At 56.9% G+C, this 25335-nt stretch overlaps 5 protein-coding genes across 5 annotated transcripts; 4 read left to right on the forward strand and 1 right to left on the reverse strand.

The window, feature by feature from the left end:
• Positions 1–451: 451 nt before the first annotated feature.
• On the forward strand, positions 452–3600 carry CCM_07349 (protein kinase domain-containing protein; the record flags this gene model as incomplete). Its single annotated transcript, XM_006672490.1, has 5 exons — positions 452–1097; positions 1164–1878; positions 2404–2437; positions 2644–2903; positions 2955–3600. 5 exons carry the CDS (start codon positions 452–454, stop codon positions 3598–3600), a joined length of 2301 nt encoding a protein of 766 aa, XP_006672553.1.
• Positions 3601–3958: 358 nt separating this feature from the next.
• CCM_07350 (acetamidase) lies at positions 3959–5817 on the forward strand (the record flags this gene model as incomplete). The annotated part of the gene is made up of 4 exons (XM_006672491.1): positions 3959–4312; positions 4371–4782; positions 4838–5494; positions 5561–5817. The coding sequence occupies 4 exons, from the start codon at positions 3959–3961 to the stop codon at positions 5815–5817; spliced, it is 1680 nt and encodes a 559-aa protein (XP_006672554.1).
• Positions 5818–8067: 2250 nt separating this feature from the next.
• On the forward strand, positions 8068–11308 carry CCM_07351 (DUF323 domain protein; the record flags this gene model as incomplete). Its single annotated transcript, XM_006672492.1, has 9 exons — positions 8068–8322; positions 8477–8595; positions 8660–8919; positions 8983–9092; positions 9151–9239; positions 9291–9577; positions 9635–10413; positions 10474–10823; positions 10885–11308. The coding sequence occupies 9 exons, from the start codon at positions 8068–8070 to the stop codon at positions 11306–11308; spliced, it is 2673 nt and encodes an 890-aa protein (XP_006672555.1).
• Positions 11309–14900: 3592 nt separating this feature from the next.
• On the reverse strand, positions 14901–16415 carry CCM_07352 (Major facilitator superfamily transporter; the record flags this gene model as incomplete). The annotated part of the gene is made up of 1 exon (XM_006672493.1): positions 14901–16415. The coding sequence occupies one exon, from the start codon at positions 16413–16415 to the stop codon at positions 14901–14903; it is 1515 nt and encodes a 504-aa protein (XP_006672556.1).
• A 1163-nt stretch (positions 16416–17578) lies between these two features.
• On the forward strand, positions 17579–19872 carry CCM_07353 (adenylosuccinate synthetase; the record flags this gene model as incomplete). The annotated part of the gene is made up of 6 exons (XM_006672494.1): positions 17579–17680; positions 17792–18486; positions 18553–18667; positions 18722–19037; positions 19109–19194; positions 19540–19872. The coding sequence occupies 6 exons, from the start codon at positions 17579–17581 to the stop codon at positions 19870–19872; spliced, it is 1647 nt and encodes a 548-aa protein (XP_006672557.1).
• Positions 19873–25335: the final 5463 nt, after the last annotated feature.

The following is a 25335-nucleotide window of genomic DNA, read 5'->3' on the forward strand; positions in this document are numbered from 1 at the left end:
TGCTTTCTCACTCATTTTCGTGTTACTTTCGAACTAGTCAGCAGGCTAGGGAAGCGGGCACCTGACCAGTTTTTGTCGCTGCGTTTGTAGCACCAGCCCGACTTGGAGCAGCCAACGGCTTTGCCCTGCCAGCACGAGCGCTTCTCGAGTGAATGCGTCTCGGCCAGCAACCAGGGCCACAGAACTGGAGCAAGGCTTCCAACCGCTGCATGGTCCCAGTCGCGAAGTCGTATCCCTGTTCTTCTTTTTATATCGTCATGATTTCAATGCAAGGCTGGGGTTGAAGTGGGTCCAACCCGCAACCCGCCACGGCCCGTTTCGTGGGCCAGGAAAAATCAGGAAACAAGGCTAGCATACGCAGTCTACCCCCTGAAATGATGAAATGATGTAGCCAGAGTACTTCACGGGTCCTAACCAGCTAATCAAAGCTCATTCCTTTCTCATCAGCGACATGAAATTCCCCAGAGTCGCGTTTCGCTCTCGGCCTATGCAAAGAATCATTCAACGGCCGTTTAATAACTGTCTTCACGTCCACCTATCACTTTCTAGACATCTGTCGAGCCATTCCAGCTTGGCCGTGGATGAAGCGGCGCCGCGGCGCTTTGAGTATCAGTACCACTGGATTGACGACGTCGAGTCTCTTGAAAAGTATGTTCCAGGCGGCTATCATCCAGTCATGATTGGAGACATGATCAAAAGACGATACGAAATCGTGGGTAAGCTCGGCTATGGGGGATTTTCGACCGTCTGGCTCGCACGCGACGCTCAGCAAGGGACATGTGTCGCTCTCAAAATTGGCGCCGCGGACTCCAGACTGCACGAGACAAATATGATCAAGGTGCTTTCAGATGCCAAATCCAACGTTTCGAACACCGCCGTTGCTGCATCAGGAGCGGCCGCGATGCCTGCGCTCCTCGATGAATTTACTGTGGATGGCCCCAACGGTACGCATCCCTGCTACACCACTGCTGTGGCGGAATGCAATATTAGAGATTGCCTTTCCTTCAAAATGTTCAGGTTGGATGTGGCGAGAGCTTTGGCACTCAAGCTCGTGTCAGCCGTTGCATTCATGCACAGTCAGGGCCATGTTCATGGTGGTAGGTCCACGCTTGTTTCATGCTATATCTGGCGTAAATACTAAATTCATATTCCATCCTACTTAGACATTCATCTTGGAAACGCAATGCTCAAGTTAAACTCTGGCTTGGAAAAGTTATCTGTTGAGCAACTCTACGAAAAGTACGGACGTCCAGAGACAGTTGATATATACAGGGTTGATGACAGCGCCTTGCCACCTAGTGTTCCTGCAAGAGCAGTTCGGCCTCTCCATTTGGGCAGGGCGGCTTCTGAGATATCATTAAAGGAAACCAACTTGCTTCTCATTGACTTTGGCGAATCCTTTGCGCCAGCAGAAACCCCGCGTGAATGCGGGGACTGCCGTTCCTATTTGGCCGCGCGTCCCCCAGAATGGCGATTCGAACCATCATCGCCATTTTCCTTCCCTGTCGATATTTGGTGTCTCGGAATTGCGCTCTGGGATCTTATCGCGAGGAGAGCTCTTTTTAATGACCAGTTTGTGCCGCGAGACTCTGTGGTTGCGCAGCACAAGGATATACTTGGGCAAATGCCGCCGCAGTGGTGGAAGAAGTGGGAGAAGCGACTCGAGTATTTTGACGCAGAGGGCAATTCCACTCGAGGAAATGACACCCCTCCTCCGCTAAGCGAAGCATTTGATGCTTGGGCGCAGAAATACAGGGCAAAGTACAAGGTTGGCGTGTTACCGGAAGATGAAAAGGCTGCGTTTCTATCCTTGCTGAGTCAGATGCTTTCTTTGGATCCGCGAGACCGACCCTCGGCGAAAGAAGTGCTGGCGTCAGAGTGGATGATGACCTGGGCGATGCCAAGTTTCGAGCAGAGTCTCACAGAAACACGGGAGCGGAATCTTACACCTTAATAGCTAGTTGTAATATGTAGCGGCTCCTAGATTCAGCTTGCGATGGCAGTTCTGTCACTAAATTAAGGATAGAGAAAAGGGAGCGGAGAGAAGGAGAGAAAGAGAGAGACACGTGCTATGCGGTATCCAATCTGGGCGGGCCAAACTATGGCAGCTTCTTCGTAAAGTAAACATGTCTCAGGGCGAGCTTTGAGATTGAAGTCTTGAAGGTGAAGTAGTTAGGAAAGTGACGCGAAGCTTTGTTCATCAGGAGCGTCTCGGTGAGATTGGGCAAGTGAAGGCGCTGCTTATATAAGGAGGCTGCTGTGTTTGCGCCAACTATAGTACCAGCGCAAGCAGGGTACCTACATAGAGGGCACAGCATAGGTCGTCTACAACATCCACAAAAGGCGATAAAGCACCGCCGAAACAAGCGACAAAATACGTGAAATATGATATTCACGGCCCAGCCTATCTGATCCATCTGAAGCTCAAACTGAACAGGTGTGTGGCACTGGCCAGCGCGATGAGAGAGAAGCCTTGTGTAGCCTCCATCTACAGGAGCACCCACCAATCGCTGGCGACCGAGTACTATGGAGAGGAAACAGCGGACAATGGTGTCAGATATCGGTATGAGAAAGACGATGGGTATAGGAAATGCACTAATAGCAAAGATAGCGGTAACGACGACTATAACGACGACGACGCAGGGTAAACGCGCTCGTGCGGACGATGACGGCGGTGGCGACTGCGATGCCGAAAGAGACACAAAGCGGATAACGGAAGCACCAAGAAAAATACGGCGGATTGCGGCGGATTCGGCAGATGGGCCCAACAATCGCCAAACGGCGATTGCATCGGAGAAGAGAGTTGATAAGCTGGTGATCTTACGGTTGCGAGAATCAGTGGTGCTGTCGAAGCAAGCCGCGGTCAAGGGATGGATGGAGGTCAATGGTCTACGCCCGATAAGGTACGTGCAGACGAGAAGAGAGCGCACGATTTGGACTGACGGGCGCAATAGTGCATACAAAAACGGGAGGCCAAGAGGGGACGTGAGACTAGCAGAGGAAGGAGAATGGTTGTGGAGTGTGCGGGCGAAGGGTCGGCACAGAGCGGTGGTGGAGGTTGGGGGGATCTTTGAGGCGAAGGGGAAGGGTTACGTGGGATACCTGCGGATGGATAGGGTGCCGCGGAGGATCGTCGAGAAAGAGGTCAAAGGCAGTGAGGAGGATGCAGAAGACCGGACTTACCTTGGTTGGGTGGTTCTGGGGCTACGTCAGCTGGAAGAGAAGAAGCGAGAGCGGCGAGAGCGAGAGAAGCAAGCGTTGAGCAAGGGAGAGGAGACGACGGACGCGGTAAAGCGGGAGCGGGAGAGTGAGGGTGAAGTGTACCTGCTGGTGGTGCCGCGAGGGAAGGTTTCTGTGATTCGACTGTATACCGGGCGTGTGTCGAGGAGGGTGTTGTTTGATCATGGTAAAGGGGACAGGGTTGGATTACTGCGGCAGGCCCTTACAGCTCGCGACCCTAACCCTACACTATCCGGAGAAGAAGGGCTCAGTGGAGTTACCCTGAGTTACGAGCAGATCGATTTAAGAAAGCCGAGTGCAGCAACCCTCTTCCGAGAGTTTTTCCTAAAGCATGGGCTTTTGGCTGGCTCTACCGGCTGAGGTGTTGGTGTGGTTCGGGGTGGGTTAGATAGGCAAGTAAAATACCTTGGCAGAAAAAACACAAGTTCTCCCTCACATAGACGCCAGTGTTGATATACCGAATCTCAACTCACGCACACGCCAAAAGAAAAATTAGCATCACAACATAAGCGCCATGTAGACCCCCACGGTGGCGCACACCGGTATCGGGTTTTGCGGGGTGATCATGTACACGGAGACTCGGCCACGATGGGTGGTTCACCCGCAGGCAGCTATCACATTCATTAGCTCCCTCGTTGCCGCATCGAACAATGTCCCACCTCCCATTCTTCCTCTTACAACTCTGTCCATCTTCCCTGCAGCGTTACCGATAACAGCAATGGGGACCGCTACCGAATCGCAGCAAGCATATATCCTCAACGCCAAGACGGAGGACAGACGTCCAGCCACGGAAAGTCCAGCCCCCATCTGGGAGAATATCGGCGCCCGCAAGAGAGCTCTTCTCAGCGCCTCGATTCCCGAGGAATGGCGCGTCCCTGCAACCTTGTTGCCGCCAGACGCCCAAGACGATGTCACGACCTGGCCGGCCACGTCTGGCTGGTTCACGCAGGCGGAGCTCGACATCACGGAGCAAACGGCCACACAACTCGTTGCCAAGCTCACGACCGGGGCGCTGTCATCGGAGACGGTGACTCGTGCATTTTGCAAGCGTGCAGCCGCAGCGCATCAACTGGTACTGTCCTTGCCATCCCCCCTTGCACGGCGCCCGCCCGAACTAACCACGCAGTTAGGTGAATTGTCTGTCCGAGACTTGCTTTGAGCGGGCCCTCGCCACCGCGCGCGCGCGTGATGCGCACTTTGCCAAGACGGGCCAGCCCGTGGGACCGCTCCACGGGCTGCCCATTTCGCTCAAGGACAACTTCAAGCTCGCCGGCCTGGACTCGACCGTCGGCTTCTCGTCGCACGTGGGCGATGCCGCCGCCGACGACTCCATGCTCGCCAAGGTCTTGGAGGAAGCCGGCGCCGTCTTTTACGTCAAGACGAATGTGCCCACGGCCATGATGATTGCCGAGACAATCAACAACGTGTTTGGCCGCACGCTCAATCCGAGAAATCGACAGACGACAAGTGGCGGCAGCTCCGGTGGCGAGTCGGCGCTGCTGGTGCTCAATGGCAGTCCCATCGGCGTAGGCACTGATATCGGTGAGAATACTCGAACACGAGTCAAATTATCCTGAACCAGACTGACAACGCACAGGCGGATCGCTCCGTATCCCTGCTGCCTGCACCGGTATATTCACCCTTCGTCCCTCGGTCGGCCGCTTTCCCGTCCGCGACTGCCGCTCGGGCATGCCCGGCCAAGAAGGCGTCATGTCCGTCAACGGGCCGATGGCGCGCACGCTCGCCGACATTGCGCTCTACAGCCGCGTCGTGGTGCAGGGCCGGCCGTGGCTGCGCGACGCCAAGTGTCTCCCGCTGCCGTGGCAGCCGCGCGCCGCGCCGCCAACGCTCCGGATCGGCGTCATGTGGGACGACACGCTCGTGCGGCCGACGCCGCCCGTCGCGCGCGCCCTGCGGCACACGGTCGCGCGGCTGCTCCGCGCCGGCCACGACGTCGTCGACTGGCGCCCGACGGACATGCTGCAGAGCCTCACCATGATCAGCCGCTTCTTCGTCGCCGACGGCGCCGCCGCAATCCGCAAGGAGCTCGCGCGCACCGGCGAGCCCTGGCGGCCCGAGATGGACGCGTACCGCGACGCCCAGCCGATGAGCGTGTTCGACGTGTGGAGCCTGCAGACGGAGCGGACGGCGTTTCAGAATGCAAACCTGGACCGGTGGAATGAGGCGGGTCTCGATGCGCTGCTGCTGCCGACGATGCCGTATGTGACGCACCGGCACAATGGCACACGCCATGGTAAGCCACCCTTCGTTTCGCGTTCAGAACCGCGCATGCATGACAACTAACTGTTGCTGTTTATAGTGGCGTATACGGCTATTGTGAATATACTGGACGTGTCTGCCGTGTCATTTCCCACGGGGCTGACCGTAGACAAGACTATTGACGTTGTTGGTCCGGAGTATGAGGCCCTGAGCGATACGTGCGAGGCGATTCATGCAGAGTATGATTCTGATCTTCTAGACGGCATGCCGATTAGCCTTCAGCTTGTTGCTCGCAAGCTTGAAGAGGAACAGGTCCTGGGCATGACTGAGAGCGTCCTCCAAGCTCTATCAGACTAAAGCTCTGGAAATAATTGCCCTTCTGTTTATACGTCGACAAATCGTGTCAAACAACCAGCGCTGCATTCCTACCAACCCACAGCATATAGCATGATTCTTTCAATGTGCGCAGCTTCATAATTTTTACATCATATTTACGTCGATCTAGCCTACTCTGTCGTGAAGTACTGATCCGCGGCTATATTCCCAAGTTGTCTGGTTACACTTCGTAACTGCTACCCTGGACCGTAGCAAGCAAGCTGGCAGGGCTTTGTGTGACAGCTTAGCAGCCGTGTTTTCGAGCCTGCTCTTCCGATAAATCCTACAGTTTTCTTAGCGTGACCATTGCCCCCTTCGGACTCTCGCTTCTTGGCTGCCATGCGATCCGTCCCGCAAAGGACGGGAGACGACCCCATGGCGCCACTTTGGCCAAGACGTCAGCTGCGCAAACCTCCGTACCATCGCGCCGTTCCGCTGAAGCGCCCCTTTTAGTACCGGCGATACGGATCAGCCCTACGATACCTCTCGGAGCTCACTGTACTGTCTGTCAATGGTAATAACTGCCGCGCTTGCCACAATCCCACACGCCATGCTCTGCCACGAGGTGCATCAAGGCGGAGGAATCAGCCGCCCTTCAAGGCCGCCACGGTATCAGGAACCACGCGTCAGCTATCCGTTGTACGGCGGCATATGTGAATTGACTTGTAGATAGTTGCTTGCTTCAGTCAATATCATGTGACAACTCTGCCGGTACTGGCGTAACCCTAGGTAACATCACCGCGGGTCAGCAGATACCTCACATCCCAGGTACTACCTACACCTCCTTGCGGGAGACGAATGTGGCATCTACTTGGCAGCTTGTGCTGCGTTGGCGGCGGCGAATGGTTCCCATGCTCGGCTGCAGTTGCCACCTTGGGCGGCCAAATGTCGGGAGTACCCTGCACATGAGGGTGCGCATGGTTGATGTGTGCGGTAAATAGGTGCGTGAATGGTATCTCGAGCGCGTCCGTGAAGGATCCTGGCCAGTCCGCGATTCCTTGCAAGGGCTGATGATGCGCGCAATGGTAGAGCCAGGCTTTCCATTAATAGCACTGTGTCCGCACTGTGTGCAGGATGCCAGTGGGAAGAGCTCTAGGTTATGAATGAATTCCTCTCATTTGAAGGAATTTCTGGTTGCTACACTACTATAGTCTAGTGCGTGACAGCCCTCCGAAACGACTCATTCACGGCACTCCCAACCTGTGATGCTGCTTTGCAGCCGCTGTAGCTCCTCTGATCTGCTGTCCATGCGTCTTTTCCTTTTCCTACCCCGTTTGCCCATTTGCCCGTCACCCGTCTCCAGCCGACCGACCACACATGATCTTTCACCCCCACGTCTGCATATGCAGCGCGCACACGCGTGAATTACAACATTGAACCGCATTACATTACAACATTGAACGGAGAGACCAAGAAACAGGCCACGCAGAGTGACGACACGACGTCAATGGCCCGCGGATACTACTGGCATTAGGGTTTTGCTTTTTTTGGTCTTTCCGCATTTTCTCTAGCCAACGGCGGGTTAGAGTTGGGCCCCATGCGGTCTTTGATTTGATTCCGAGTCGTTGGATAGGATGATTCCAAAGCGTAACAGAACAAACCCCGCGCCCAGCCTCAGCCACTCAGCAAACGGCCGACGCTCCGCCTTGGAGGAAGCCGTGAATTGGAGATCGACCATCCTTGTGCCGGAGTGGGCTTGACGTGTGGAATCCAGGTACATGCCTGGTTTCCGCCACAGGTGTGCTTGTACTTTTAGCAGGCAAAGGCATACAAAGTGTACTTTTCAGCCATCGAGCAAGCCAGCTCTGGCATCCCGGGTGCGGAGTCATGGTGGACTGAGGGGTGGAGAGGAAGCTGTCGTGGAGGCTGTCACTGGTGAACTAACTCTGGTCTAGAATACTTGCACCCACCGCGAAAGATACCTTTGATTTGCGTAATTATGACGCTGAACCCGTTGTCCAAACCGTGTACACACAGTGAGCAGCTAGCTGTGCGCCCTGTCTGTCTGCGCCGGCAACTGCGGGAACGCTATAGCTTGAACCAGTTCCCTCCCACCCGTTTGCTGGGTTTCCTCGATTCTGCGCATCTAGATTACCAACCCATCTAATCATTTGTGTCATTTCTTGATTTAGCATTAAATCCTTCAACATCAGCTCCACACGCCCAAGGTCCAGCCTTGTACACTTTCACCACTTCACGTCTCGTCTCTTTGCAAACATCATCTCGCTCAACATGCCTGCCGTCAAGGAGGCCTTTTACGCTCAGCCCGTCGCCGTTTCGCACGCCGTCACCACTGGCGATGCCGCGACGCCCCGCAAAATGCCCACGACGCAGCAGCAGCATCTTGACATCATTGACATTCGCGGCGAGCAGGTCGACTTTAACCTCAAGGAGGAGATTGCCGGTTGCCTGAACCCCGTCAGCGGCCATCGCACCCTCCCGACCTTGCTCCTCTACGATGAAAAGGGTCTGCAGTTGTTTGAGGATGTACGTCATTCTTGCTCAAGTCTGTTTGAATCCCTTTGCGCCCCTCGCCTCGCTGGTCGATCAGCGAGCCAATCCCGCATCCCACCTCCCCCGTCCTTTTCCTCCCGCGGACGACAACGCTTTGCCTGGACAATGATCTTAACCGTGCACTCAGATTACGTATCTGGATGAATACTACCTCACCAATTACGAGATTGAGCTTCTCACGAAACATGCCGCCGAAATCGCAAACTTGATTCCTGCGGGATCCATGGTTGTTGAGCTTGGAAGCGGGTAAGAGAACACTCTACAACTTCCCTCCTTTCAGCTGGACTGTCATTGTAAAGCGCTAACCTAGAATCCTTCTTTCGCACGGCAGAAATTTGCGCAAAATCTCCCTTCTTCTCGATGCCTTTGAAAAGATTGCCAAGTCAATTGATTACTATGCTCTCGATCTGTCGGAAGACGAGCTGCGGCGCACTTTGTTGCAGATCCCCGACTACAAGCACGTCCGCAGCCATGGGCTCTGGGGCACATATGACGACGGCAAGGACTGGTTGAAGCAGTTTGCCAACAGTGATCGAGACATTACCATTATCCACCTCGGCTCCAGCATTGGTACGTGCGATGCTAGATGCTAATAATCCTATCTGGCATTGGTGTGGCTGACTCGAGGTCCAGGAAACTTCTCGCGTAACGAGGCAGGTTCTTTTCTGCAAGGTTTCGCCCAAGTGATGAAGCCGACCGACTCTGTCATCATTGGCATTGATTCGTGCTGTGACCCAAACAAGGTCTAGTGAGTTTTTTCTGTCTCATTCCTGGCAGCTACTGGTGCTAACCTGACGTCAGCCACGCGTACAATGGCAAGTAGACATCGAAGCTTTGGCCAGACTGAAACTAACATTGAATGCTGCAGATTCCAAGGGCGTTACACACTCGTGAGCTGCGCCCTTCCCGTTGTCAAAATACCCGCGTGCTAACTTTGCTAGTTTCATTCTCAATGGCCTTCGCCATGCCAATACTATCCATGGCAGCGAGATCTTTCACCTCGATGACTGGAAAGTCATTGGTGAATTCATCTATGACGAGGATGGCGGCCGCCATCAGGCTTTTTTGTCGCCTACCAAGGAAGTCACTATCCTCGGCACAACCATTAAACAGGCAGAGAGATTAAAGATTGAGCAGAGTCTCAAATATTCGCAAGTTGGCGGCGAGAAACTATGGCGCACGGCTGGCCTGAAGGAGGTCAAGCGCTGGCGACGCGGCGACGACTATGGTACGTGCATGATCGACATGCTCTAGGACTCTGATCGCTGACAAGACATCCCTACAGGCCTTCATCTTCTGCAGAAAACTGATCTCCCGTTCAGCTCTCTCCCTTCGCAGTATGCAAGTGTTCTGCCCACACTCAAAGACTGGTCCGCCCTCTGGCAGGCATGGGACATTGTCACCAAGGGCATGCTACCAGGCCAAGAGCTCCAGGAGAAGCCTATCAAGCTTCGCAACGCCTGTATCTTTTACCTCGGCCACATTCCCACCTTTCTCGACATCCAGCTCTCCAAGGTCACTGGAGAGCCCGCCACGGAGCCGGCAGTGTACCGGTCCATTTTCGAGCGTGGCATCGACCCTGACGTGGACAACCCGGAGCACTGCCACGCGCACTCGGAGATCCCCGAAGAGTGGCCACCTGTGGACGAAATCGCTGCGTACCAAGGCCGCGTGCGTGCCCGCCTCGAAACGCTCTACAGTAACAGCAACAACGGCGACCCCGACAAGATGCCCCGCAGCGTCGCGCGCGGCATCTGGGTGGCCTTTGAGCACGAGATTATGCACATTGAGACACTTCTCTATATGATGCTACAGAGCGACAGGACTCTGCCGCCACCACACACGCCTATGCCTGATTTCGCGGCGCTGGGTGCGGCGGCGCGGCGCGCGCGTGTCCCGAATGCGTGGGTCAATGTTCCGGAGCAGACGGTTACTCTCGGCATGAATGATCCCGAGGATGGCACAGATCCCACGGTCAATTTTGGCTGGGATAATGAGAAGCCAGAGAGAAAGCAAAAGGTCCATGCCTTCCAGGCCAAGGCTAGAGCCATCACCAATGAGGATGTGAGTACAGCCGAACCCGCTCGTTTCAGCGTCAATTCAGGCGATTAACCTTGCACGAAGTACGCCGACTATCTTTACAGCACCAAGAACGGCACCCTTCCTGCCTCTTGGTCGACCGTTGCCGAAGCCCACCGCAACAGCCCCATCCTGAACGGCGCAGGTTCCGAGTACCCGATGCAGCCGTATCTCAAGGACAAGGTCGTGCGCACCGTCTATGGTCTCGTGCCTCTCAAGTACGCTCTGGACTGGCCCGTAGCCGCTTCATACAACGAGCTGGCTGGCTGCGCGGCCTGGATGGGTGGCCGCATCCCAACCATGGAGGAGGCCAAGAGCATCTACCACTTTGCGGAGAAGCAAAAGGAGGCGGCCATGCACAGCAAGCTTTCAAACCGTGTCCCGGCTGTTAATGGGTGAGTGTAGCCAGAATTTTAACAAGAATCACGCCCATCTGCTAACACATGGAATCTACAGCCACCTGGTCAACAATGGCGTGGAAGAGACACCACCCGACTCAACGGCGAAACCAGCAGTCAATGGCAGCGGTGGCAGTTATGAGACCTCGCTGTACATTGACCTCGACGGTGCCAACGTCGGCTTCCAGACGTGGCACCCGCAGCCCGTCACGGCCCGCGGCGACACGCTGGCCGGGCAGGCGGGCATGGGCGGCGTGTGGGAGTGGACGAGCTCGCCGCTCACCCGGCACGCAGGCTTTGAGCCCATGTCACTGTATCCGGCGTACACGTCCGACTTCTTCGACGGCAAGCACAATGTCGTTCTGGGAGGATCGTGGGCCACGCACCCGCGGATCGCGGGCCGTCGCAGCTTTGTCAACTGGTACCAGCGCAACTATCCATATGCGTGGGCTGGTGCTCGCCTTGTGCGCGATGTCGCTTAGTTGTTGTGTTGGAAGACCCTTGCTTGACTGGACATTATGGATCCGGGGAGTTGTTTTGAAGTGTGCCATTATACGAGGCTCTCATATTTTAGTTGTCTTTTTTCCTCTGCTAGGAGACTAACTTGTCCCGCGTCGTCTTGGTATATGGAGCGACAGACTTTTCTGATGCTCCGTGACGCCGAGATATTCCAAGTCTACGCCGGCACTTGGTGCGACGTTCCCAATGTCCCGTGAGTTTGATGCTCGATGTATTTGTAGAGTGTGATTTCATTCCCCCCACCATGGTTTCCCTCAGCCATTCAGGCTGCCGTAAATCTCCAACAGCTGTTCAAAGACGTAGCTCGGTAGGTGTACGCCGTTTTCGGTAATCAGGTTCGAGATGAGTTCGGGAGGCTGCTCTTGGTCAGTATGCTCAACGGGGGACTGCCAAGGGGCTGTTTGGTAACTCACAGTATAATCAACAGCATCCACCGGCTGCTTACACGACGCGCCGGTGGTAAAGTCGAGCACTTTTTGCTCAAAGCCAATGTCTCGCTGGTCGAGGGGGAACTTGCGGGCAAACTTGTGCGTCTCGGCGGCGACGTAAAACGGGATCTGCGCGCGGCTCGCCAGCTGGGCAATCTGAAAGGTGCCGATGCGGGAGATGATGCCGCCGTTTTGCGCGACGGCCTCGGCGCCGACAAGCACCATGTCGACCTGCCGCAGCAGGCCCATGACGTGGCCGACGGCGGCGCCGGGGATCTCGGCCACGGGAATGCCCGTGCGGCGGAGCGCCGCGACGACGGCGTCGCTCTCGGCGGCGCGCGCCTCGTCGCGCACGTACACGACGCGGAACTTGCCCGGCCCGCCTGACGACGTGGCGGCGGCGCGCGCGAGCACGGCCAGCACGGACCGCGAGTTGCCGTGGGTCAGCACGGCGGCGCCCTCGGTAACGAAGCGCCAGCCGGCTTCGGCGATGCCCGCGCGGGCGGCGATGGCGCGGGCGGCAAAGAGCCGGCCGTTGCGGAGCAGGTGCTGCCGGACGGCGTCGAAGCCGTCGTCGTCGGCGTGGTGCTGCTGCTGGTGCGGCTTTCGGTGCTGATGCGGCTGCGGCTGCTTGAGCGAGGAGATGAGGTACTGCAGGAAGAGGTCGGTGCCGGCGGTGAGCGGCACCGGGTTGTCGACGGACGCCTTGAGACGCTCGCAGTGCGTCTTGACCGTGTCGAGCGTCTCGTACACGGTCGTCGACGGCACCGCGTTGAGCAGCTCGATGAGCGACTCAATGGCCGCCACGGGCTTGGTCAGGTCCGGGTCCTGCGCGAGGAGGCTGCGGTACGTCGAGACGATGCTGAGAAAAACGGGAGAGTGGTTAGTGGCTGAGATGTGCCCGCACAGTCGACGGGGGACGGGGAAACGTTACTCGAATTCGGTCTGCGGGTGCTTGCGCAAGGGCAGCGTCGTGTTGCCGTTGTCTGTGGGCGTTTGGGTGGTTAGTCGTCGGCCGATTTGCGGCAGGTTTTGGGGGGTCGGGGTTTGCGCGTTACCGGCTGTGGTGTTGGCTGCCATGATGGCCCTTTTTTGAAGAGGGGGGGCGCGAATAGAGCTTCGCTCGTCGCTGGGTCGCGGGTATGGTAGGGCTGGGGAGAGAAGGGGTGAGGTTTCTTGAAGGTTTGGCTGAGTCACTTGTCGCGGACCAAGATTTATTTTGACAATAGCTTGATATGGGTTTTGGTGGGGTCGAGAACAAGATGGCGGGGTACCTGGCAAAATACAGTGGGTGCGACCGCTATTAGTCGAGAGACAGGGGGTGGGGTCGCTGTATTGTACGGATCTGGTAGCAAATGAACTGACTTTCTATTCGGGAATAAAATGTGAGAATTTTCCAAGGCATAAATCACAGAATGTATAACTTTCACAACGTTGGGATATTTGCAGTCTTGATATAGATCTACGGCTCCTCGGTGGGATCCTCCGGGCCGGGGCGGAAAATATCGAACCCCCAGTGCGTGAGGTAATTGATAAACCGGACCTCGCCTTGTTCTTTTCTACATTCATCCATCGCAAGGCAGTCCTCAGCAGGTAGATCCGCAAGGGCCAGAACCGCAAAGTTGTCGACAATGTGTGCAGGCGTGTACGCTTTGGGAATGACGCTGGTGCCTCGCTGCAAGCCCCATTTCAGCAGCACTTGGGCAGGCGTCATGCGATGCTTTTCAGCGACTGATTGAATCTGGCATTCCACGTGGCAATTAGCGGGTATAGGTAGGTAGGTAGTCAGTCGTAGGTGTCTTTATTAGGCCACGTACCACTTCATTATACAGCGGCCCTGGGATGTCGGCATTGGCAGCCACGGCGCCGACGGGCTTGCCGCCGAGCGGCGAAAAGGCCGTCACATGGATGTCGTTTTCGTGGCAAAACTTGATCAGGTCCGTCTCGAGAAGATATCTGAAGCTGTTAGAGAGGGGGAATCGTCAACTCCAGCAAGGCCTCCACCCACGGGTGAATCTCAACCTGGTCGGCGGCTGGCTTGATCGTGCAAGTTGCGAGAATCTTTTGCACTTTTCTGATGCTAAAGTTGGAGACACCTTTCAACTTAGTCTCAATGAGCTTACTTTCCCCGATTCATCTGCCTACCGATGTGCTTGGCCTTGCCAGCGTGGACGAGCTGCTCCATGGCTTTCCACGTCAGATCGTAGCGTTGGGTCGTCGGCATATCCAGTTTTGGCTGCGCTCTGAGGTTAGCATCATCATTATAAGTAAACCAAATCAAGTTGATACTTTTCCGTCGGGGTACCGGGCTGTAAGCCATTTATTCTCGCCCTGGCCAATTCGATGGTACGCGACAGGGGCTGTCACGATCAGCATGAGCGGAGTGCTGCCTGATGACGTTCTTACTGTGCATCAAGTACAAGTCGACTGCGGATTGTGAGAAACGTGTGCAAGTATTTGGTCGAGGTTAGTCTGCCATACCGTAATCTAGACCAAGATTCTCGAGGCTGAGCTCCAAGGCCGCGGCGACGTCTGCTGGCTTATGGTGAACGTTTGCCCTAACTATCATATCAGTATTCTAACGCATATAGTGTAGATAAGTAAGTATCTGGGAACATGTATTCCTCACAGTTTGGTAACAATAAAAACCTCTTCTCGTTTGCCGTTCCACCTTCGCAGAGCTTCACCAACGCCTCGTTCGGCCTCGCCATTGCCGTACGTCCACGCCGTATCAATATGGCGATACCCTGCCTCGAGTGCCCGCAGCACGGCCTCTGTTACACCAGCTTCGGGATTGTGATCTGGCTGAAATGTCCCGAATCCCAGTGCGGGGATGGCGGCACCCTTCGTGCCAATCGGGAAAGTTGCACCATGAGACATGCTGCGACACTTTGAAGGTTCGATGTTGTTGAAATAGTAGTCTGTGGAACTTAGTTAGGCCAAACAAATGACGCTGCAGGAAGGATTGTTGGGCAGAGGTATGGCACATCCAGGCTGCAGTTGGTGGAGTCTATACCAGGGCCTTCAGCTTCCCCTCTGTCATTGGAGCAATGTTGATCCGACGTTCCGCAAGACGAACTGAATTTCGGCCAGTTTAATTTTAATACACTTCGTACTATCTATGGCTTTATTTATCTCCAGGCACTCTCCTGCTTCCAGGAATGTAGTTTACACAAAACCTCAAGGCAATAGCCAGGGGAATGAGAATAGCCCATACAAGATACCCCCATGCTATCTGGTTTCTCACACCGATTGCAAATATTACTGTCGTAAGACCTGGAACGAACGATCTAGCAATACTAGCGCTCGTCATAGACAGCCCGTTCAAGGTAGCCATGACGTGGCGGCTCGGGGATGCGTCGTTGATGGCCAGCTGCGAGCTGGTGAAGCCCATGGACACACCTGGGCCAAGAATTGCGAGACAGCCCCCAACAGCCCATGCCCAAGCCAGGGCGGACGTGCTGCCGCTGCGAAGAAGGATGCTGACGAGTACGATGCCGCCGAAGAAGAACTGGTAGGCTGTCGCGCACGCTTTCAGCAAGTCCTTGGTTCCCCAGCGACGCTGCAGAACAGGGAAGGCGAAGATGAGCCAAAAGGCCTGACTAGCGCCGGTAACGGCCATGTAGACGGAGATTTGCGAAGACGAGAAGCCAGTGCCGCCGATGGCGACGGGGGTGAATAGGAACACGGGCGTTACGGCCGTGACGGCAAAGGCGAGGAGCATGAAGTGGGTGTAGACCCAAATCGTAATAGCAACTTGGGGCGCCATGAGAAGCTCCCGCATGGAGAGAGCTTGGTGGGCAGCCTTGGTGCCGTCATCGGCGGCAGACGCGGGCTCTTCCTCTGGCTTCTGCGTCTCTTCCAGAAACACGGCGGTGATGGCAATCTCTGCGACGCCCACGGCAAACAGTACCAAGCCAACGAGCGCGTAGGGAAACTTTTCAAAAAAGGCCACGCCTCGAAAGAGCCCCGGGTACTGGGCCGCAGGATCCGCGAGGACGCCGCCGAGCAGCGGCCCCAGCGTGGTGCCGACGTTGTTGGCGAAGCCGAACCAGCTGTACGCGAGGGCCTCGTTGTCGGGCGTGCAGTGCTCGAACAGCATGGTGCGCAGGACCAGGCGCGAGCCGGAGAAGACGCCCGCGAGGCAGCGGAAGACGATCATCTGCGGGATCGACGTGGCCATGGTGTACGCCAGCGTCGAGACGACCATGCCCGTCAGCGTCGCGAGCAGCACGGGCTTGCGGCCGACAGCATCCGCCAGCCGGCCCCAGACGACGAGCACAAAGATTTGCACGACGGAGAAGAGCGACTCGATCAGGCCGCTGTAGAAGCCCACGTCGGACTCGGCAAGCCGCCCGTTGCGCTGCACCATCTGCGCGACAAACGGGAAGATGGCGAAGAAGGCAATCGGCTCCATGGTGCGCGCGAAACAGAGCAGGAAGATTTGCAGCTTCGGCAGGGCTTGGATGGCCGCGGCGGCTGTGACTGGTGGAGGGGTGCCATCTTCGATGTGAGATGATGTGGCGTGGCTGTCTGGTGAGGAGGGTTGATCGACGAGGAGCGGCGTCGTCTCTGTGGATTCGGCAGCCATCACAGGCCGATTGATCTCGCCGTCACGGGTGCATGTCGGGATCGAAGGCATAGGAGCGGTATAGCAACCTTTGCCCGGGAAAGAAAAAAGGAGAGAAGAAAACGAGTGTGGGAATAGATCATGGGTGGTGGAGACCTTCGATCGGGCAACTGTGCACGCGCGCTCCGATCCGTGCTCGACGCCGCAATCGGGGGAATGCTTCTTGGGGGGGAGCCAGATTTCGAAATATGATATATTACTGTTACAGTGGGGTTGGTATTGGAATTTCGAAACTACGGGACGTATGTCTGGTATGTGTTTTGGTGTAAGAGTGATGTTGGACCGTGACTGCTGGCTCCTGTAACACCCGGTCTTGTAAGACAGCGGAAAAGACAGCCTGAGACATGGCAGACGACACAGAGACAGACTGTACTCAGTACGCAATATATTGACGGTGGCCAATTCATACTGCAGGTCTGAATAAATGGCTCAACACTGGTGACATCCCTCACCTCGTCAAGGATGTCCCTGTAAGTGGCAAGCCCCTTTAGGGCACAGCGGCTGAACTGTGGACTATACTTATCTCGCTTGCAGTTGTACAGATTCAAGGCGGGGGCCAATGGGACGTGGACGATCAAGGTTTGCGAAATGAAGCTGTTTTGCGAGTCTTTGGCGCATGCGGGGGCGATTTCGAATCGGCCGGGCACAGAATGGCGAGCTGAGACTGTCTCGCCAGGGATTTTTCTCTATCAATTGACCTGGATCAAGACCTTGCAGGAGCCCAGCATCGGCAGTTCGCTCACCCCAGCCACATGTCCAAACTCCACGGGCCTCTCAATTATCGCCCCCTAGGCATCGCAGCAAGGCAGCATTAATTGGCCTGCAAAACCCCCGGCAAGCCGATGGGAACTGTATACTATTCTGCAAACGGCTGTTTTCAGCTCAGAATCTTTTTCAGCTCGATCCACAAGGTCTTGCCTCCGACAACGAACAGCGGCCCGCAGATGACGACAGCCGAGACATGCATAGCACGGACCTGGACGGCGCGGCCCGATCCCGCATGGCGTATACTCTGTATACTCTATACGGAGTATTTGTACGGGTAGATATTTAAAGTTGGTTCTCTAGTTGCGATTGAATAAACAAACTGCTTCGTACCTACCGGAGCATTTATTCTCTGCAAGCATCACTCTCCAGTTGACGCCAGTCGGGCAATTCGCAGAAATTCTTTCATAATGTCCACTACAATCATTATTGGATCCCAATGGGGTGATGAAGGCAAGGGAAAGCTCACAGACATATTCTGCTCCCAGGCCGATGTTGTTGCTCGTGCCGCCGTAAGTCTTGCTCAGTTCCTTGACGCGGTCGTCTTTCTAGCAGATGCCATTCCCAACTTACACGCTCATTCACAATACTTCAAGCACATTGGCTAACCAGTTTGCTTCAAGGGTGGGCACAACGCCGGTCATGTTGTCCAGGCCAACGGCATCTATCACAACTTTCGCCTCCTCCCCTCTGGCCTGATGGTGCCCAAGTGCCAAGCCCTCATCGGCACCGGCGTCGTCTTCCATTTCCCCACCTTCTTCCAGGAGCTCGCCGACATCCAAGAGGAGGGCATCAAGGACGCGGGCGAGCGCGTCTTTGTGTCGGACCGGTGCCATGTCAACTTTGACCTGCACGGCGCCGTCGACGCCGCCCAGGAAGAAGAGCTGGCGGGCAAGGCCGTCGGCTCCATGCGACGCGGCATCGGCCCCTGCTACAGCACAAAGGCCATCCGGAGCGGCATCCGCATCGCTGAGATTTTCAACGAGGCGCGGTTCGAGGAGAAGCTGCGCCGGCTGGCCGCCGGGTACCAGAAGCGGTTTGGGGGCCTCCTAAAGTACGACGTGGAAGACGAGATTGCCCGGTTCAAGGAGTACCGCGTGGCGATTCAGAAATATGTCGTCGATGGCGTGCTGTTCATGGCCCGGGCTAAGGAGCGAGGTGCCAATATCGTCGTCGAGGGGAGCCAGGCTATCCTGCTGGACGTGGACTATGGCACGTACCCCCACGTTACAAGCTCAAGCACCGGCTTGGGTGGCGCGATTTCTGGTCTTGGTCTAGGCATCAGAGACATCAAGGAGGTTATTGGTGTCACAAAAGCGTAAGTAGCACGCCTGCATCCCTAGCCCAGGGATACCCGAAGTAAAGGCTAACTCCTTGGAACCAGATACAACACTCGCCTCGGTCTGGGAGGCTTCCCAACAGAGGACGCTGGCGAGGTTGGACAGCAGCTGCAAAAGCTGGGCGGCGAGTACGCTGCGGTGATTAAGCAGAAATTAAGAGTGCGCATCCTCCCAATCCGATGGACCGAGCTTGACGACTAACTTCTTGGGCAGTGCGGATGGCTTGACCTCGTCGCTTTGCGCTATTCCTGCATGATTAACAACTACGACAGCATCCAGCTCAGCAAGCTCGACGTGCTCGACACGTTTGAGAGGATCAAGGTCGGCATCGCGTACCGGGACCGGGACACGGGAGCAGAGATGCCCTCGTTCCCGGCGGACCACGACGTGCTCGAGCGCGTCGAGGTCGTCTACGAGGAGCTGCCGGGCTGGAACACGAGCATTGCCAAGCGGCGCGAGTGGGCCGAGCTGCCGACCGAGGCGCAGAAGTATGTCGAGTACATTGAGCGGTTTATCGGCGTCAAGGCAAGTGGAATTTTCTTGGCCTCGACGGCAAGCAGGCGACGACACCTGGGAAACGTTGCTAACTGTCGACAATAGATCAAGTGGATTGGAACGGGTGCTCAGCGAGAGGACATTATTACGCGGGCCTGATCTACATTCCTGGTTCGCGGATGAAGAGGGTGGTGGGAGAGTCCGGTATTCCGCGCTGAAAAGTAGTGTCTCGTAGCTCTGAATCAAGATGACGAGTAATGGCTTTTGGTAACCGTGCATGTTGACATTTCGTCGAGGATAAAGTGTCATTCTTGACAGATAGCTTGACGTTGTATCCTTGGGTTCCAACTCGCGGCCAACTTGTTTGTTTCTGTCAAACGGCGGGCCGGCCGCCAACTCAGCGCAGGCCCTGTATCAAACACGCAACCCAGCTCCCGTTGAAAAATAGCTCCCGTTCGATATTGGAGATGCTGACGTGTCAAACAAACTCAATCCCGGCAGATCCAGAGAACCACGCGTCGTAGCTGTTGCCGCAGGCTTGGCCGTGCCGGAGCTGCGAGGCCATCCTGTGCCGTCCGCTCCTCGTCTCGGCGCAGCGCGTGAGCACAACCTGGCGCGCCCTCATCACCACATCACCAGCGCTGCAGCCGAGACTGTTCTTCTTGCCCGTGCCCGGTGACGATGCACGCCCCAGCGTAGCGATGGCCGTTGCCGACGACGGAAGCGGCACCGCCGAGGACGAGATCTGGGCGCTTCCACCGCGGCGCACGCAGAACCCGCTCCTCGTCTGGTGCTTTTCGCCGTGCTTCTTCGAGACGCACGACAAGGCGTATTTCTGCCAGGCAAAACACCGGACTCGCGTGCCATGATGTGAGTTTATCGTACAATGCGGCCAACACTCAATCTGGCCTCGCAGGGAAAATTCAATCTCTTATGTCACGGCTACTTCCGGGAACGAGCAGCCTACCAAATCGCCCTTTTAGCTCCCATCGCGAATCAGGAAAAATACACGCGTTTCGCCCCAATACGGTACTGTTCTCCAGATCCGGCACGCCAGATCTCGTTAGCGTTGTCCGACTGGAAACCACTGCTCTTCAAGTCAGTAGCAGAGGCACGCATAGTTGGGTGGCAAGGCGGGCTTGGTTGTCACGGCCGGACAACACGTCGGTCGTCGTGTCCAGTCGAATGGCAGCACTGCGATATATTCTTGCACACAATACTGCACGCGAAATACGACTGGAGCGGCTAGGGCGTAGCGTTGGACAAGAATGTCTGTGATGGCTATTCTGCACCGAAGCGTTGTGGCGCCATAGAGGGCGGTGAAATGCGAATACGACATGGCACGCTGCGCATGTCCCGGGTTTCACGCTCACGAGCTGTTGCGTTTCGTGACACCAGCGCGGGGGTTCGTGAAGCTATCCAGTCATGACGCAAAAGATGGTTTAAGAATTCGGGAGATGGCCTTTTCAAGAGAGTACTGCAGGCTGGCTCAGATTATTGAGTAAGATTCTTGGTCGGGATTCGCAGGACCACACCGGGATTCGCAGGACCACACCGGGATTCGCAGGACCACACCGGGATTCGCAGGACCACACCGGGATTCGCAGGACCACACCGGGATTCGCAGGACCACACCGGGATTCGCAGGACCACACCGGGATTCGCTCGCGCGGGATTGTGAATGATGACACGGTCCGCCGCCGCCATCCCGGTTGCAGCTCACCATGACTGCAGCAAAAACGAATTCCCCTTTTCTTACTAGCCCAACAGGGCAATACAGGCCCAGAGTTCATGCTTGCCGTCAGCAGCCACCCGTTATACACAAATTTCTCACGCAATGACACCAATCATCACGAATACACCAATTTCCTATTAGGGATACCAGTACGACCTGGACACGCTGCCAAGCCCTCGCTGTGATTCACAGTCTCGGGGACCAAAAAGCCAAGCTTTCTTTTGCCAGGCGAAATTATTAGTCCCGCTCCGCGTCCTCGGGCCCGGCGCGGCGTGTGCTTCCCTCGGGATCCGGCTAGCCTTTTTCCCACGTTGCCAAGATAACGCGCCACGCACATCCACACACAAGACTGGCTGATGAAGGCTTACGGGAATGAGGAGCCGCAGCGCAGCGGGGTTCAGCTGAGGCCAGTGAGATCTATACCGGGGCCGTCGTGGTCCCTTGACACCGCAGCTGCTATATAATGGTGGTGAGAGCCTGTCAAGACGAACCCATGTTACACTGTCCTCGGTTGCACCGTTTGAAGCGCTCTGAACGCACACAGAGTTGTATGTATCTTGTATAAATTAAGCACTTGTTCAACAACCATCGCTCTTCTTCCCCATTGTCTTTGCATTTGTTCCTACTTTTCACCGACAACTTGCACGCAGTCCGTCGCTTCACATCCTGCGCAGCCATGGAGGCTCCAGGCCAACCGGCCCTTGACGAAAAGGCGCCGCTGTCGTCGCAGAATACCGAGCTCAAGACTGAGCAATCATCATCGGGCAATGCCTATTTTGTAAGAAAACTCCGCTTGCATCCATCCCTCGGAAAACATCTGACCAACATGACAAGCGCATCTTTTCATACGCCACCTCATTCGAATACACACTCCAAGCCATCGCCATCATCGCCGCCATCGGCTCCGGCGCCGGCATCTCGCTGCAGAATCTCATCTTTGGCGACTTCATCACAACCATGACCGACTTTGCCAATGGAAAAGCAACACCCGCCCATTTCCGCAGCGAAGCCAGCAGACTCGCGTACGTTTTCCCGGCCACCCCTTTCACAGCTCCAAGAGTCCCACTAACAATGCATCAGCCTCTACTTTGTCTATCTCGGCATCGCGCGCTTCGTCCTGTCCTACATCTACAACACCCTCCTCACCTACGCCTCCTACCGCATCGTCCGCAACATGCGCACCGCCTACCTGCGCGCCGCCCTGAGCCAAGAAGTCGCCTTCTTCGACGTCGGCGCCGGCGGCTCCATTGCCACCCAGGCCACCAACAACGGCCGCCTCATCCAGGGCGGCATCTCGGAAAAGTTTGGCCTCACCTTCCAGGGCCTGTCCGCCTTTGTCACGGCCTTCGTCATCGCCTTTGTCACCCAGTGGAAGCTGACCCTCATTACGCTCTGCGTCGCGCCCGCCATTCTCGTCGTCATGGGCGTCATCGCCACCCTGCAGGCCGCCATCGAGACCCGCGTCCTGGACAAGCACGCGCAGGCCAACGCCTTTGCCGAGGGCGTCTTGGACAGCGCCCGCACGGTGCACGCCTTTGAGATGCGAGCCCGCCTCGTCGCCAAATTTGACGCCTTTCTGCAAGAGGCCCATACACTCGGCAGAAAGAACTCGCCGCTGTTTGGCGCCCTCTTCTCGGCCGAGTACACCATTGTCTACCTCGGCTTCGGTCTGGCCTTTTGGCAGGGCATCAACATGATGGCGCGCGGCGAGATTCAAAACCCGGGTCAAATCTTCACGTACGTCTTCTCCGTCGCACAGCTCGTATCGGTGCTAACCCTGCTTGGACTGTAGTGTCTTGCTGTCTGTTGTGATTGCTGCCATTAGCCTGACCAACGTGGCCCCCTACCTGATTGAGTTTACTCGCGCCGCCACCGGTGCTGAGCAGCTGTTTGTCCTCATTGACAGAAAATCCAACATTGATGCGTTTGCGGCCGCGGGCGAGAAGCCGAGTGAGACCCAAGGCGACATCCAAATCGAAAACATTACCTTTGCGTACCCGACCAGACCGGACACCACTGTGCTGGACAACTTTTCCCTTCATGTCCCTGCTGGCAAGGTCACTGCTCTGGTGGTAAGTCGCTCCCACAAAAGACGTCCTGCGTCATTCCTAACACATCGTGTAGGGTCAGAGCGGCTCAGGCAAGAGCACCATTGTCGGTCTTTTGGAGCGCTGGTACGATCCCCTCTCCGGAACCATTAAACTCGACGGTCGTCCCATTACGGACCTTAATTTGAACTGGCTTCGCAAAAATGTGCGACTTGTTCAACAGGTAACACTCCCTACCCCAGCATGAGAAAGTCGACAACTAACACAACCCAGGAACCTGTTCTCTTCCAAGGCTCCGTCTTTGACAACATCGCCAACGGCCTCGTCGGCACGCCCTGGGAGCACAGCCCGCGCGCCGAAAAGATGGCGCTCATCCAGGACGCCGCCACGACGGCCTTTGCGCACGACTTCATCTGCGCGCTGCCCCGGGGCTACGACACGGAGATTGGCCAGCGCGGGGGCCTCCTCTCGGGCGGCCAGAAGCAGCGCGTCGCCATTGCCCGCAGCATCGTGTCCGCGCCCACGGTGCTGCTCCTCGACGAGGCCACGAGCGCGCTGGACCCGCACGCCGAGGGCGTGGTGCAGCAGGCGCTCGACCGCGCGTCCAAGGGCCGCACCACAATCACCATTGCGCACAAGCTGGCCACCATCCGCAAGGCGGACAACATCGTCGTCATGAAGCACGGCCGCATCGTCGAGCAGGGCACGCACGAGGCGCTGCTCGCGGCTGCCGGCGCGTACGCACACCTCGTGAGCATCCAGGACCTGGCCGTCGCGGCGAGCGCCGACGGCGAGCATGGCGACGAGGGCGAGTCCACGGCCAACGAGAGTGCTAGTGGCGAGGCCGCGCTGGATCTGGCGGATATGCAGCAGACGCTGACGCGGCAGGCGACAGAGGTGCGCCAGCGCTTGGAGATGCAGAAGGACCGCGATAGCTATGCCAACCACAAGCAGCGCGGCATGGTGGCGGCCGTGGCGCGCCTGGTCAAGGAGAGCCCGGACCTGACATGGGCGTATGTCCTCACCGTCATCGGCTGCATGGGTGCCAGCGCCGGTTTCCCCGGCCAGGCCATCCTCGTCGCCAACACGGTGCAAGTCTTTACCCTGACCGGCGCCCGCATGGTTGAGCGCGGCAACTTCTTCGCCTCCATGTTCGTCGTCCTCGCCGCCGGCTGTCTCGTCTTCTACTTTATCCTCGGCTGGACGACCAACACCATTGCCCAGGTAACGCTGCCCCCCTCCCCCCGCGCCCCTGGCTCTTCTTTTCTAGCCAACTAACATGACATTTCTTGCAGGCCCTCTCGCACAAGTACCGCCGTCAGAGCCTCGACGACATGCTCCGCCAGGACCTGCAGTTCTTTGACCGGCCGGAAAACAGCACCGGCTCGCTGACCAGCCACGTCGACAGCAACCCGCAGTCGATCCTGGAGCTCATGGGCATCAACGTCGGCCTCATCTTCGTGTGCGTCCTCAACGTCGTCACCTGCAGCGCCCTCGCCATCGCCTACAGCTGGAGGCTCGGGCTCGTCGTCGTCTTCGCCGGCATGCCGCCGCTGCTCGCCGCGGGCTGGCTCAAGATCCGGTTCGACGCGCGCCTCGACGACCAGCTGTCGCAGCGGTACGCCAAGAGCGCGTCCATTGCCTCCGAGGCCGTCACGTCCATCCGCACCGTGTCGTCGCTCGCCATCGAAGAGGCCGTCCTGGAGCGGTACACGCACGAGCTCGACCAGGCCATTGCCGGCTCCGTCCGGCCCCTGCTGTCCGTCATGATCTGGTTCGCCTTTACCCAGTCCATCGAGTACTGGTTCCTCGCGCTCGGCTTCTGGTACGGCTGCCGGCTCCTGTCGTTTGGCCAGCTCGAGCTCTTTGACTTCTTTGTCGCCTTTATGAGCGTCTTTTACTCGGGCCAGGCCACCGCGCTCTTCTTCCAGTTCTCCACCAGCTTGACAAAGGGCAAGAACGCGGCTAACTACCTGTTCTGGCTCCACGACCTCGAGCCCACCGTCCGGGAGACGGACGAGAACAAGGACAACGGACCTGGCGCGGCCGGGCCCGTGACGATGGAGGATGTGCGTTTCTCGTACCCGCTCCGTCCGGAGACGTCTGTTCTAAAAGGCGTCAACCTTGAGGTAACGTGCAACCGTGACGGGACTCTGTACCACGCAACACTAACACGGCGTGCTCAATCACAGATCAAAAAGGGCCAGTTTGCCGCCTTTGTCGGCGCCTCAGGGTGCGGCAAGTCGACCATGATTGCGCTGCTGCAGCGCTTCTACGACCCGTCCAGCGGGCACATCCTCATCGACGGCAAAGCGCTGGACAGCCTCAACCCGCGGCTGTACCGGCGCGCCGTGTCCCTTGTGCAGCAAGAGCCGACGCTCTTCCAAGGCAGCATCCGGGAGAACATTGCCCTCGGCCTCGACTCCTCGTCGGCTGCGGCGCCCGTGTCCGACGCCACGATAGAGGCCGCGCTCCGGGCGGCCAACGCGTGGGACTTTGTCTCGTCGCTGCCCGACGGGGTGCACACGGCGGCGGGCGCGCACGGCACG

The sequence above is a fragment of the Cordyceps militaris genome (assembly GCF_000225605.1).
Source record: "Cordyceps militaris CM01 unplaced genomic scaffold CCM_S00006, whole genome shotgun sequence".
In the NCBI taxonomy this organism is placed as follows: Eukaryota; Fungi; Ascomycota; class Sordariomycetes; order Hypocreales; family Cordycipitaceae; genus Cordyceps; species Cordyceps militaris.